General features: G+C 53.0%; 6 protein-coding genes across 6 annotated transcripts; 3 read left to right on the forward strand and 3 right to left on the reverse strand.

Annotated features, from left to right (window-relative positions):
* Window positions 1-117: 117 nt before the first annotated feature.
* Window positions 118-1,478, forward strand: BO80DRAFT_495810 (serine protein kinase; the record flags this gene model as incomplete). Its single annotated transcript, XM_025723970.1, has 5 exons — window positions 118-287; window positions 347-672; window positions 741-956; window positions 1,010-1,128; window positions 1,191-1,478. 5 exons carry the CDS (start codon window positions 118-120, stop codon window positions 1,476-1,478), a joined length of 1,119 nt encoding a protein of 372 aa, XP_025572496.1.
* A 1,081-nt stretch (window positions 1,479-2,559) lies between these two features.
* BO80DRAFT_329108 (DUF453-domain-containing protein) lies at window positions 2,560-3,399 on the forward strand (the record flags this gene model as incomplete). Its single annotated transcript, XM_025715171.1, has 2 exons — window positions 2,560-3,096; window positions 3,145-3,399. Coding segments are annotated over 2 exons (792 nt in total), but the record flags the coding sequence as incomplete, so codon positions are not given.
* A 930-nt stretch (window positions 3,400-4,329) lies between these two features.
* Window positions 4,330-8,610, forward strand: BO80DRAFT_467269 (5-oxoprolinase; the record flags this gene model as incomplete). The annotated part of the gene is made up of 8 exons (XM_025722841.1): window positions 4,330-4,387; window positions 4,435-4,620; window positions 4,668-5,829; window positions 5,880-6,976; window positions 7,033-7,139; window positions 7,212-7,490; window positions 7,544-7,745; window positions 7,796-8,610. The coding sequence occupies exons 1-8, from the start codon at window positions 4,345-4,347 to the stop codon at window positions 8,608-8,610; spliced, it is 3,891 nt and encodes a 1,296-aa protein (XP_025572498.1). The 5' UTR covers window positions 4,330-4,344.
* Window positions 8,611-8,657: 47 nt separating this feature from the next.
* On the reverse strand, window positions 8,658-9,673 carry BO80DRAFT_495813 (uncharacterized protein). The gene is made up of 2 exons (XM_025723971.1): window positions 9,489-9,673; window positions 8,658-9,429 (listed from the first exon to the last, which is right to left on the reverse strand). The coding sequence occupies exons 1-2, from the start codon at window positions 9,618-9,620 to the stop codon at window positions 8,782-8,784; spliced, it is 780 nt and encodes a 259-aa protein (XP_025572499.1). The 5' UTR covers window positions 9,621-9,673; the 3' UTR covers window positions 8,658-8,781.
* A 694-nt stretch (window positions 9,674-10,367) lies between these two features.
* BO80DRAFT_427660 (uncharacterized protein) lies at window positions 10,368-11,027 on the reverse strand. The gene has a single exon (XM_025720067.1). The coding sequence runs from the start codon at window positions 10,796-10,798 to the stop codon at window positions 10,529-10,531; it is 270 nt and encodes an 89-aa protein (XP_025572500.1). The 5' UTR covers window positions 10,799-11,027; the 3' UTR covers window positions 10,368-10,528.
* Window positions 11,010-12,465, reverse strand: BO80DRAFT_427661 (uncharacterized protein). The gene is made up of 5 exons (XM_025720068.1): window positions 12,203-12,465; window positions 12,131-12,150; window positions 11,973-12,077; window positions 11,541-11,920; window positions 11,010-11,483 (listed from the first exon to the last, which is right to left on the reverse strand). Exons 1-5 carry the CDS (start codon window positions 12,423-12,425, stop codon window positions 11,039-11,041), a joined length of 1,173 nt encoding a protein of 390 aa, XP_025572501.1. The 5' UTR covers window positions 12,426-12,465; the 3' UTR covers window positions 11,010-11,038.
* Window positions 12,466-13,202: the final 737 nt, after the last annotated feature.

Consider the following 13,202-nt stretch of genomic DNA (forward strand, 5'->3'; position numbering starts at 1 on the left):
AAAGCATGCCGCTGCAAGAGGGTATATATCGCTCCATTTTCCACTGTGACAGTGGTACAGTGCGTATCTCATCATCACCCCTCAACTTCTCGCATAACATCTATCCCTCTCGGCAGAATGCACTTCCACTCCATCCCCGCAACGGTCGAACTCATCGACCACTATCGACAAGGCGGGTACCACCCCGTGCACCTCGGCGACGAATTCCACCACGGGCGATACAAAGTCCTCGCGAAGCTTGGGCATAATGCATCCTCGACTACCTGGTTAGCGAGGGATAATGAAGGGTATTCCCGCCTCTCCCTCCCCCTTGATGCCCAGCAGGTTACTGATCGTGATGAAATAGACCCCAACCCGAAGTCTCCCTTAAAGTTCTCCAAGCTAGTGCCAGCAAAAATAACCGCGAACTCGCCATGCATCAGCGCCTAGCGACGACTAGGACTGCCGACCATCCGGGTAAGGGTAACAACCACGTCGTGGAACTGCTAGATCACTTCTACCACGAGGGTCCGAACGGGAGACACCTCTGTCTTGTGTTTCCCGCTATGGTATCGGATGTACGAGCCATGGTGACGAGTGGTGCGCCATTGAATGCGAGGGATCTGGGGAATTTGGCGAGGCAGGTCTTGCGGGGTGTGCAGACTTTGCATGCCGCGGGGATTGGGTTTTGTGGTAAGTCACATATCATGTATTCGTTTAATGTTCGATGGAGAGAGGGTTGGGTAGGCTGACGAAGGTAGATCTCCGGCCGGAGAATATCATGGTTGCGTATCCGGTGCCAACGTGTCGGTGGGATTGTCTCCAACCTGCGCTTTGTATGCCCGTGGAGTGGAGGGGGGGGTTGGAGAAGGATGAGAGTGTCCCGAGGTATTTGGTACAGTCGCAGCGGTATCCGTGCATGGTGGAGAGGGAGGATTTTGATCGGGTGGTGGTGGTGATTGGGGATTTGGAGGGTGGTAGGTTCCCGTATCTCTTTTCTTGTGTGTATTGGATAAGCTGATGGGTATAGCTCAATGGATTAAGAGCTGTGATCGGATGCCAGGGGTCGCGTTGTCGATGCGCGCGCCGGAGGTGATTGGTAAAGGACGGTGGGATGAGAGGGCGGATATTTGGGGGTTGGGATGTCTGGTATGTATTTTTCTCTATATGTTGTTCTCTGGAGAATGTGAATAGCCCGACTGATGAGATAGATTTATGAACTGGCGACGAACGAGATCCTATTCCCCGTGAAAACGCGGGGAGTGTCAGAGGAGAAGGTTGATGAAAACCATCTGGGACTCATTGAATGGCGTCTTGGTGAGCATGCTCCGCAGGGGTTTGCGGTGTATCTTGGGGAACGGTTGCCGAGAGGTTCATTTACAGTCAAGGATGTGGAACGTTTGGCTGAGGTTCTGTTGCACATGTTGCAGATAGCACCGACAAACCGGTGGTCAGTGAATGAGTTGCTCGAGACCCCATTTATTAAGGGTCGGTATTAGAAGGAGTGTTTTGGTGGCTGTGCCTGTGTATAGGGATGCAGGCAGAGTTCGGCACATGGAATTCCCTGAGGGTAACCGGGGACAGGATGTAGGACAGGCTGGACTGATGTTGCACTAGATATATAAACGAGGCTGTTTCTTTTGACGCTATGGGTTTCATGTGAAGGTTCTATCGGTGAGACATATGCCAGATTTCGTCCACAGTAGATACATTAAGCTGCTGTAGTGCCAAGGTGAACCACGACAAGGTGCAGATGTGTCGAAAGCTGAGAGGATATTGTGATAGGATACATCCAATCCATCAATGCACGCGGGTAATGCCGAAAGCCGAGAATCAGGTTAGCCGCGGGTCCCCGCACACCGACACGTAGCAGGGCATGCCAAGTATGTTATTTGATCCTGGAACGCAATAGCGAGGTTTGAAGGCCCGTTTTGGTGGGATGACATCACGCGGACTGGATTGCAGGATGAAGGATCACAGATGATAATGAGTGTCACCAGGTTGGATCGAACAGCTGACAAAGGGTGCGCATCGATTGGGACAACCCCAGAATCCTGTCACATGCACAGCATGCCAGGATTGTAATCCATGCTACCCCGCTTTTTGGTAAGACTTCTGGGGATGGTGAGATGGAGATTATACTGTCCGAGATCTCACGGTCAGAAGTTTATTGTCACAGGCAGAAGGTGCGTGAGAGAAAAACAGATCTGGGATATCCAAGCTGTAGCATCTCCCACTAACCCGGCTGCTCCAGTCAATGACGTGGGTCACCAATGTGCGCGGTTCTGGAACCCCGGCCTCCAAGGTTTCCCCAGCTGTGGTGCACCATTCACAGTGCTGCATGACAGCCCCTGACTCGTGTTTGTCGGCAGATGACTGGTGGAACGCATCCACGGTAGAGGCCGACACAAACAAAGGCGAGAGGGGAACAGCCGATATCTCCGCGACTGGCTTCAGCACAATGACGGGATGGAATGCATAACCGAGGATAGATATGTCGCTGCGTGACTGACGTAGCTACCATGTACATGGCGGTTATATTGGCGAGAAAGCCCATAGTCTTCCACACCAAACATCAACATGCCAGCCATCAACCAATACGCCGTTCCAGCCACCTATTACCGCGGCGGCACCAGCAAGGCCATCTTCTTTCACGAACATGTCCTCCCTCCCCCTAGCTCTCAACGCGACCGTCTCCTCAAGCGGGCCATAGGCTCGCCGGACCCCCTGCAGCTCGACGGTATGGGGGGGTCCAAAGCCGTGACGTCGAAGATCGCCATCGTCAAACGCTCCACCCGGCCCGATGCCGATGTTGATTACACATTCGCCCAGGTTGGTGTCGCGGATGATTTTATCGGGTACACCTCAAACTGTGGCAATATTTCTGCCGCCGTGGGGCCGTTTGCGATCGACGAGGGGTTGGTCAAGTTTCGACCGGGCCGGACCGTCGATCCGAAGGTCAAGACACAGGAGGTGCGGATCTACAACACTGGGACGCGAAAGGTGCTGAGTGCACATGTTCCCATCACAGATAATGGCGGCTTCGAGACAGAAGGGACGCAAGCGATCGCGGGTGTGCCAGGAACTGGAAGTCCGATATTGATGGATTATCGATTTGTATGTCAGTCACGGATAGATTGGCACAAATGACTGATGCATGTCTAGACGATCGGAGCCACTCTGTCAAGAGGTCTACTGCCGACTGGAAATGTAACCGACACTGTCACCGTCGGCGGCAACGAGATCGAAATCACCATCTGCGACGTGGCCAATCTGTGCGTCTTCGCCAACGCCAGGGACTTTAACATCACCAGCCACGAGAGCGCCGCAGAGCTAACCGCCAACTCCGAATGGCAAGCCAAGACACAAGAGCTTCTCGGAAAAGCAGCAGTGCTCGCTGGATTGACGGACAACTGGAAGGATTGGATCGAAAAGTCCCATGCTATTCCGTTGCCCATTTTCGTGGCACCGCCTCCGGACCCCGGTAAAGGCCATCTTTCGGCGCGCCTGTTCCTGGATAAAATGTGCCATGAGAGTATGGCGGGGACTGGGGCCATCTGCACGGCAGCATGTAGTCGCGTTCCAGACAGCGTGGTGAACCGGATCATCGGCAAGGCAGTGGAACTGGAGACGTTGGAGATCAGCCATCCCATCGGGATCATGGACGTGTGTGTTCAGACGGAGACTATAGTGAAAGGCGAGCCGGTGTTCAACACCCTGTCTTTTGTTCGGACCGCCCGTCGCATTATGGATGGGACGATATACGTGCCGAATAGCTTCAGGCCGACTGTTCAGGAAGCCACTGGGCAAGCCCCCGTTCGAAATGTTCTGATGACGTCCAAGCGAGCTCCAGTGCGAGGTAACCTGTAGGTAGCTTGGTTATCCTATTGTCAATGTGATGCTAACAGACTTTCAGGATATATTGTGTTCTTTGTATGATAATTCTTTCGATCATGTGTTATTCACCGGCGTCGAGGATCTTCTGGGTAGGAAAGCAAGTTTGAGAATCAATTCACTTGAGTTAATCCATGCCACCTGAGCATAAGCATTAAACATCTGATAGCGTCGGGCCGATTCTCTCTCCCAACTGGCACGCAAACGGTCGATAAGGGGCGGGGAAGCGATAGCCCTATTTTCGGGCCGCCTTCCCCGCCCTTGGCCTGATAACAGTGCTGATCTACCCCAACATTGCATTTTGAATGGTTGATTAAGACCGATAGAGATAACGAGAGTGCTGTTACTCCACTCACCTCCACTCTCGGCCGATGATGCTGTGCAGGCTATCTCAACACCCATATGAGTAGACGTTTTCCACGACTGCAGTATTCCCATAGCTCCTCGTCGTTATTCCTCATACCATCCACCATGCCAAGTGTAGCACCCCGTCCAAAGCTGCGTATCTCTATAGGTCAGCCAGTCACACCTAGAGAATGCTCGATTTACTAACCAACGTAGATCGTGGCGGAACATTCACCGACTGCATCTGCAAAGTCCCCGGGCAAGAGGACATTGTCGTGAAGATTCTTTCAGTCGACCCCAAGAACTATGAAGACGCTCCCACGGAAGCCATCCGGCGCGTGTTGGAGATTTACTATGGCACCAGTATTCCCCGGGGAACAGGGCTGGATACGAAGGATATCGGTAGGTGACATGCTCGCTGACAAGATCCTTTGCTAACCTTTGTTCAGAGTCAATCCGTATGGGCACGACCGTTGCCACGAATGCATTGCTAGAGAGAAAAGGCGAGCGCACTGCTCTCCTAATCACCGCAGGCTTCAGAGACTTGCTGGAGATCGGCAATCAATCCCGACCGTTCATGTTTGACCTGTCGATCCGGAGGCCCGAGACACTTTACTCTGATGTATTCGAGGTGGATGAGCGCGTGGCCTTGCGTAATTGCGCTGATACCGATTTGCGAAGCATGGATCTGTCCTCGCCACGAGCAGATAGAGAGGTTGTGGGCACTTCCGGAGAGACGGTGCAGATCATCAGGTCGCTAGATGTCGAGTCCACCGAGCTTTATCTCAGGAAGATATGCGCAGAAGGATTCAGGTCGGTGGCAGTATGCTTAATGCACGCCTACACATTCCCTGACCACGAACTGCAAATTCGAGACCTGGCTAAGCAAATCGGGTTTGAGAATGTCTCGCTATCTCATGTCGTATCCCAACGAACAAAGATCGTGCCTCGAGGTAACTCCGCAGTGATCGATGGGTATCTGACTCCAACCATCGAACGATACCTGAAGCAATTCCTGACCAGCTTCCCTGATATCGAAAACTCGGACACAAAGCTGGAATTCATGCAGTCGGACGGTGGACTGGTCCCAGCCCATAGACTCTCCGGACTGCACTCCATTCTTTCTGGCCCGGCTGGCGGTGTTGTTGGGTATGCACGAACCTGCTACGACGAAACCAACAAAGCGCCTCTAATCGGCTTCGATATGGGAGGAACTAGCACAGACGTCAGTCGGTACGATGGAGCCCTGGACCATATTTTCGAGACAACCACTGCAGGCATCTCGATGCAAACGCCGCAACTCAACATTAACACGATCGCTGCGGGCGGAGGGAGCATCCTGTTCTGGCGCGACGGGTTGATGTCTGTCGGTCCCGAGAGCGCGTCGTCCGACCCTGGCCCGGCATGTTATCGAAAAGGTGGACCGTTGACTGTCACAGACGCCAATCTGGCGCTTGGAAGGTTAGTTCCGGAGTTCTTCCCCTCTGTGTTCGGTCCAAATGAGGATGAACCTTTGGACCGCGACATTGTCATTGCGAAATTCGAAGAGTTGACTATAACGATCAACCACGACACCGGAAAGTCGATGAACTGGGCTCAGGTGGCTCAAGGGTAAGAATGAATGCACAAGCATCAATATGAGTTTGGCTAACAAGCTCCAGTTTCCTCGACGTGGCTAATTCTGCCATGTGTGGCCCTATTCGAAGCCTTACCGAGGCTCGCGGGTACGATACAACAAAGCACCACTTAGCATCCTTTGGTGGAGCAGGAGGACAACATGCATGTGCCATCGCCGAATTACTCGGCATTCAAAAAGTCCTGATTCACAAGCACTCCTCGATTCTATCTGCATATGGAATCGGATTAGCCGATGTCGTGCAGGAAGGCCAACGGCCCTGTGCGAAAGCATACAACACCTCTAACCTACCGACCATATTTAACGACCTGGAAGACCTTTCTCAGTCAACCAAAGACCTGTTGGGCAATGATGGAATACTGAATGTTGACATGGAGCGTTTCCTCAGCATGAGATATGACGGAAGTGAGACAACCATCATGACTGAAGTAGATCCAAGTCACGATATGTTGCAATCCTTCATCAACGCTCATCACCAGCAATTCGGGTTCACCCCTACTGACCGGCAGGTGTTTGTTGATAGCATTCGCGTTCGTGCCGTGGGCCGAGGGTCTTTTGAACCTCTCTCACCGGAGACTTCAATTCCAACCTCTGGCAAACAGGACCTAGCGGATATCCCAACTCCGCAATCTACTAATCGGGTCTACTTTGCTCGGCTCGGATGGACTGACACGCCTGTGTACATTCTCAAGTCCATCCCTCTGGGACAAAAGGTCCAAGGCCCAGCTCTTGTTGTCGACGAAACGCAAACCATCCTCGTGGGACCTGGGTCGTCAGCAACCTCCGAGTCCGAAAAATTGATACTGGACATCAATGTCAGTGAAAAAAACCGCATCGTGGCTGCTGATACAATCGACCCGGTTCAACTCTCCGTATTCCGACATCGCTTCATGAGCGTGGCTGAACAAATGGGCCGTGTATTGCAGCAAGTCAGCGTGAGTGCGAATATCAAAGAACGCCTTGACTTTAGTTGTGCGGTATTCAGTCCAGATGGGTCCTTGGTGGCCAATGCGCCCCATGTCCCTGCCATGATCGGCAGTATGGCTTTTGCTGTGAGGGGTCAGATTGAATTGTGGAAGGGAAAGTTGAAAACGGGAGATGTGTTGTTATCGAACGCTCCGGGTATGTACGGTTCTCGTTTACGATGTTCACTGTGCTAATCAGCTATGTCCTGCCAGAGTTTGGTGGAACTCACCTTCCAGATCTTACAGTCATCACCCCTGTTTTTGATGCCCAAGGAAAAGATATAATCTTCTGGACAGCTTCACGTGGCCATCATGCTGATGTAGAACCCCCGCCCCCTGCCTTCTGTCTTGGTTTTCTTTTGTAAGAGGAGTCCTTAGCTAACACCACTCAGATTGGCGGCATCCTCCCCGGATCCATGCCTCCCTCATCCAAAGAACTAACCGAAGAAGGCGCGCTATTCGAATCCTTCCTCTTGATCCGTGACGGCGTACTCGACGAAGCTGGACTTGCTCGGCTACTCTGCGATGAGCCTGCCAAGTACCCAGGGTCCAGCGGTACGCGACGCTATCAAGACAACGTGACGGACTTGAAAGCGCAAGTGGCCGCCAACCACTGCGGCATCCGCCTCATCCATCAGCTGATTGAGGAGTATTCGATGGATGTTGTTCAGGTGAGATTTCTGATAGGTTTCTGTTCTGAAGGAATACTTATGGAGATTCCTAGGTGTATATGAAAGCGATCCAGTCCTCTGCTGAAACTGCCATTCGAAGCCTCTTTAAACGACTGGCTCGGGAATTCGATGGCAAGGAGCTCACGGGAACTGATTATATGGATGACGGGACTCCGATTTGCCTCAAGGTTACTCTCAATGAGAGCGATGGTTCTGCGGTCTTTTATTTCACTGGAACCGGGCCTCAAGTATACGGTAAGTCCTAAGAGCCGACCCTCACCTAGACATCCTTTCTAACGACCCAGGCAACTGGAACGCTCCCATCGCCATAACCTACTCCGCCATCATCTTCTCTCTGCGCTGCATGGTCGATTCCGATATCCCGCTGAATCACGGCTGTCTCACGCCCGTTCACGTGCGCGTTCCCAAACCAAGTCTTCTCAATCCAGCTCCCACATCCGCCGTGTGCGCTGGAAATGTCCTCACCTCGCAACGGATCGTAGATGTGATCTTTAAGACTCTTCGTGTTTGTGCTGCGAGTCAAGGCTGCATGAACAACCTCTCCTTTGGCAACGAGGACTTTGGATACTATGAGACTATCGCGGGCGGTAGCGGTGCCGGTCCCACCTGGTCGGGGACAAATGGAGTTCATACCAATATGACGAACACGCGGATCACGGACCCTGAGTCCCTGGAACGTCGGTACCCGGTGCTGCTGCGTCGGTTTTGCTTCCGAGGGGGAAGTGGTGGGTGCGGTAAGTATAGGGGCGGAGATGGCGTGATTCGCGATGTGGAGTTCCGAATTCCCATGATGGCGTCGATTCTCTCCGAGAGGAGATCGTTTAGACCGTATGGTATGGCTGGCGGTGGCGACGGGAAGAGTGGGTTGAATTTGTGGATCAAGGGGGATTCAGGGACACAGGTTTCGATTGGGGGTAAGAATTCGGTGGCGGTTTCAGCGGGAGATCGTCTGGTGATTGAGACGCCGGGAGGTGGAGGATATGGGAGGCTTGGAGGTGATCCCGGGATGATAATAGATGGCGCAAAGGCGAGGCACGGGTTCGTCCCGATTGCGAATGGGTCGGTGGAGGCGACTAGGAGTCTGGCGGAGCAGGTGTAATCCTAGAGATCGGCCAATAGGTTGATGATGTGAGAGTAATATAGATTGGTTTATTGCAAACAGGGAGCTCCTGGGTTAATGATGATTGCTTTTATCCACGTATAGGAACGACACGACCACACAAGGTGCGGGAGTAGGCGAAGCGTAGATTGCTTAGTTCAGGGCGACCGTTCATTCAAGTCGTACACCTCTCCTATCATACGCAAATTCCTTCCCAGAACCAAGACGCTTTGAGATACGCCGATCCATAGGTCCATAGATCTTTTCGTGCTCTCGGCCAAAATTCTTACTGAACCATGCAACGGCGCGTTCATTGTCGCAGTCATCAAGTATGTCGTTCTCAATACCCAGATATCCCACCATCATAGATACGCACGACCTCAGCATGTCGCCCCAGGATGTAATATTCAAAAAGCCATTCTCGTCAATACTTTCATCGTCCACCGCTGCTTTGACGAAGCTTTCCACGAGGGGACGCTCGTGTGGATACAGCTCATTCCCATACTTGTCGTATTTCGTGTATAAGGAGTACTCAGGATCCCCTGCTATAGACAAATCCAAGTGAGCGAAAGAACTTGGAATCAACACAACCCGCTCCGTTCGCTCAGGGAGGTCGACTGGGTACTCAAAGGTCTTGGTAGAGCAGTCGAGTCGCTTGTAGCTGGCATTTATTTCTTCAATAACTTCCTCCGGGTTTGGAAGATCTTCCAGGATCTCAGGACGTGGGATGCGCCTGGGACTTGTCGGTCTGAAGCCGGAATCCTCAAGCTTCTGCGCCGCGAGGGAATAATATTGGTCTCGGACTACCAGCATGTGGATCTACATCCCAGGTAGAATTGTCAGCAACGAAGCAGACGAGAAGTCATGGGTATACTCACCCCAACCACGATGGGGACACCTAGTTGAGCTAGTGCCAGAGGCCCCCATTGTACAACCGGGAGAGGCTGAAGCGCACGGACAGGCGCGGCCGTGTACTCACATGGCGTGGTTTCGCGCGGCTTTCTGAACATGGAGACTGATAGCTGCTGAGGCTCACAAAGCCTCTTGGGAAATTAAATAGACACTCCTGCCCTCTGTGGGATTACTTCAAAGGTGTTGTGCCGTGCGGGGGAAGAAACACATTCAGTCCACCGCCCGGCAGAATACTGGATGACTCATGCAGACCACTCCCTCGTCTAGTTAATTGGTCGCTTGCCGAGTAGTAACAGCCTGGAAAGCAAGGCTTTCTCCTAGTTATCCATCATTGTCATACTATCCCCAAGAGGTCTACACCACGCGTGCACTGACCATACTGAATCCAATCACCGCTTCTCTGCCAAGCTGGGTGCCTTGGACAACTAGTGGCAGAGCCCCTCGCGGGCCGTCAAGTCAGGGGCGCATATCATGCGGTGTGATTGGAGAGAAGACCCTCTTTTTCTCTGGCTGCTATGCCATGATGGATGGGTTCCGCAGCGCCCGTGCGCCGGCCGTGATGATCCAGCTCCAATCCGAGGTCATCAACGAGATTGGACATGACACTAAACTCCTCCCGGTGCACTTGGGATCTCCACAACATGACTTTCATTGGGTCGGGTAGGGATCGTCTGCCTCAGCCTACCTTAGCCAACCCCCTGCCATGACTCGCGAGATTAGGCGTCCTGCTCTGCAACGTGCAGGGCTACTACTACACAGTAAACCTACTATGCATGCCAGAATCACACTAGTACGCGGCCTGCAGTAGTTAGGGTGTTGATGGAGGGTTGGAATTTGCTCAGAGTGGCCATTTGTATTATTTGATATTTCAAGGTATAACGACTATTTGGAAGGATCAGTTCAGATCAACATGCCTGTGCTTTATGCTTATTCCACCGCTCGCAATTGATCGTGCGCGCCTTGTTCGTGGCTTATGCGGCCAACAGGTATCCAGGACCAGCTCTTCTCAGTGGGATAATCCCATAGCCGCTGACGACCCAAAAAGAGTCCGTTTCAGGGACGCCTGGCATGTCCCATGGGGCGGATGTAGTGCCCCCCTCATGCCACTGGGGGCTGTTTGCCAGGATTTCCGTCTGACGTGATGGAGATGCGAACTATTCGCACTTGGGGGCGAAAATAGTCGCGGTGGGGCGACGGGCTGGACCAAGTGGTGCAGCAGGGCTGGGCTCAGCGCAGTCGTGGTGCATGAGCGGCAGAGGACAAATGATCCTGACATGATGTCTTGACTCGGCATACCGCTTCCTCCGCGACATGCATGATTGGATGCTACACGAGCTGGAAAAAAGAAAAGCAATGGATGTACGGAGGACTCGTACATTCAACCCCTTGGGGCCAAGATAACGTAATCCCCGAGCTTTTCCGGTTTTGGCCAAGACGACGAGCATTCCGTGGGGGCGGGCGGCTATTCTGGTAGCCGGATATGTTTTTTTTTTTTTGTTTCTTTTCCTCTCACGCGTCAGCGACTAGTAGTAGTTGCTCCATGCGAGTCTGACCCTCTGGCGGAGGAGGTTGACATGCGGGTTATGGCTGTCAGATCGGTCGTTCCGGGGGCGCTCGCGAACGATGTCAAGGGATACTGATCGGGTGGTCCTCGGCGCTCATTCCCCTTGGGACGCTGCGCCTCGCTGTCGACCGTGTGAGAATCGTTGGAGGACTGTTTACTGCGCTTTCCAGCCCCGGACCGAATGTTCTGCAAGGAACTACCCCATTTCGACCTTGCCGCGCTCTGCGACACAGCCTGGAAGAATTTCGGGCATGACGGCAGACAGCCCGCGATGATTCCAAATGCCATCTCCGGAAGGGTCCAGATGCCGACCACGTAGCTGAAGTAGGAGATGTTGTTGGAGGTTTTGAACAGTAATATGATATAGGCGAGCCGCACGATGCCCGCCACACAAGCCCTGGTCGCCGGTTAGTACTGTGGTTGACAGAAAGTCAAAGGGAAGGCGCCAACATACAGGACTCCAGATAAGAATACGGTGGAGATGGCGACCTTCCGACGAAGCGCCATTTGGAGTCCCCAAATGCGGATCTGGGGTAAAATCAAGACCACGAGATCTGAGATGCTATTCACGACCGCTGCAAAAATGTTGAACAGGCGCGTATTCATGCACGTTCCCGCGTCAAAGATATTCCAGGCTTTGGACACGGGGTCGCAGGAAAAGATCAGAACAAAGACACAGATTGTGTAGAAGACCAGATTAAATGCGATCGTGCCATAGCAGCACCACCAGAAGAAGTCTCTTCCTTGACCGAAGATCTCGAGCAGCTGGAGAAGAAGCGAGACTTTGGCGAAACAAATACTGAGTCCATAGATGATGGCTGCGCCATGAAAATACTGGATGCGATGATTAGCACCCAGGCCATGCGCAATGCAGGTTTTGACGTACGTATAGCAAGGTGATAAAATTCCTCACGGTGAGATTCCACTGGTCGACTCCCGGGGCGACATCGCCCACGATCCACGCTGGGGCAATGTAGCCCATGAATAGTCCCTATTGAAAGATTGGTTAGATGGGCATACACGCGGTGATGCATATGACAGTACCCAGGAGATAAACATCATATCTACAATCGGTTAGTAACGCACGGTCCACGATATGCGACCAAGGAAACTCACAATCGGACATTCTGATGTGCCGGATCAGGAACACCTTGGTATAGACGCGAACGATAAAGAAGATGGAGGTCAACGCCACCAGGGTCATATGGACGGCACGCCCGGCGGCCTGCGAGTTCGGAGGGTCGACGAGATTGGAGACCTGACCCGCTGGAGGGGTGGCGGCCGGCCCATCCATCAGGGCTTCCCGTTGGGCGGGAGTGAGAGACGACAGCGCACTCATGGTCCTCTCGTGCTTGATTCTGTACGGTTGGGAAGGATGGAGATCAGAGGGAGGAATTAAGCTTATGATTAAATATGTCCGGTGGTGTCTTTTGGCCCTCGAGAGTCAGCCTAGTCCCGGTGCAGGTGCCGGAGGCTGTACATGCGTCTGTGGGAACTGCTCCGCCGGTGCGGCCAGCCCGCAGAGACCCGATTTCGCTTGGGTCCAGCGTTGGGAATGGCGTGTCCCACCCTCCCCTTGATCATTCAGCCGTCAGATCTCTGTCAGATGGTTTCATCCTCAAGATAGTCCGAACAGTAGTGTGAGACCTCCCCTACCCAACATAACGCACTTGTAGGCCATGTCCGCAGCTCTATCCTTTGCCCCGGGACATTTCACCATGCAGCGTAACTCCCGGTCGCCGACCGACGGTTGAAGGGATAAGATAATCAATCCACCTTCGTTTTCTTGCTGACGGCGCCAACCATGATTGGCGGCACCATGAATTTGGGGGCGGCTTGACTAAGAGGGACAGAATGTGGGCACCGGCATGCGGGCGGGGAGTCGGTGGATGGCTCAGGCCACCCAAGCCCCAATCACACTCGACTTCGTGGTGTCAATGCCCTGCCCCTTTAGTACTCTCACTGGGAAATGATCGTTCAAATGTAAGCGATGAGGGCAGTGGGAAAATGGATTCAGTCTCCGGCATTGTAGTGGGCTGGAGAGCGCACGAGTCAGAAAGTAAGATTTTGGTGGGGTCGGGAATCCAAGCGTGCGGGGTTTGGAACCATGGTACAC

This window comes from Aspergillus ibericus (assembly GCF_003184845.1).
Source record: "Aspergillus ibericus CBS 121593 unplaced genomic scaffold BO80scaffold_38, whole genome shotgun sequence".
NCBI lineage: Eukaryota > Fungi > Ascomycota > Eurotiomycetes > Eurotiales > Aspergillaceae > Aspergillus > Aspergillus ibericus.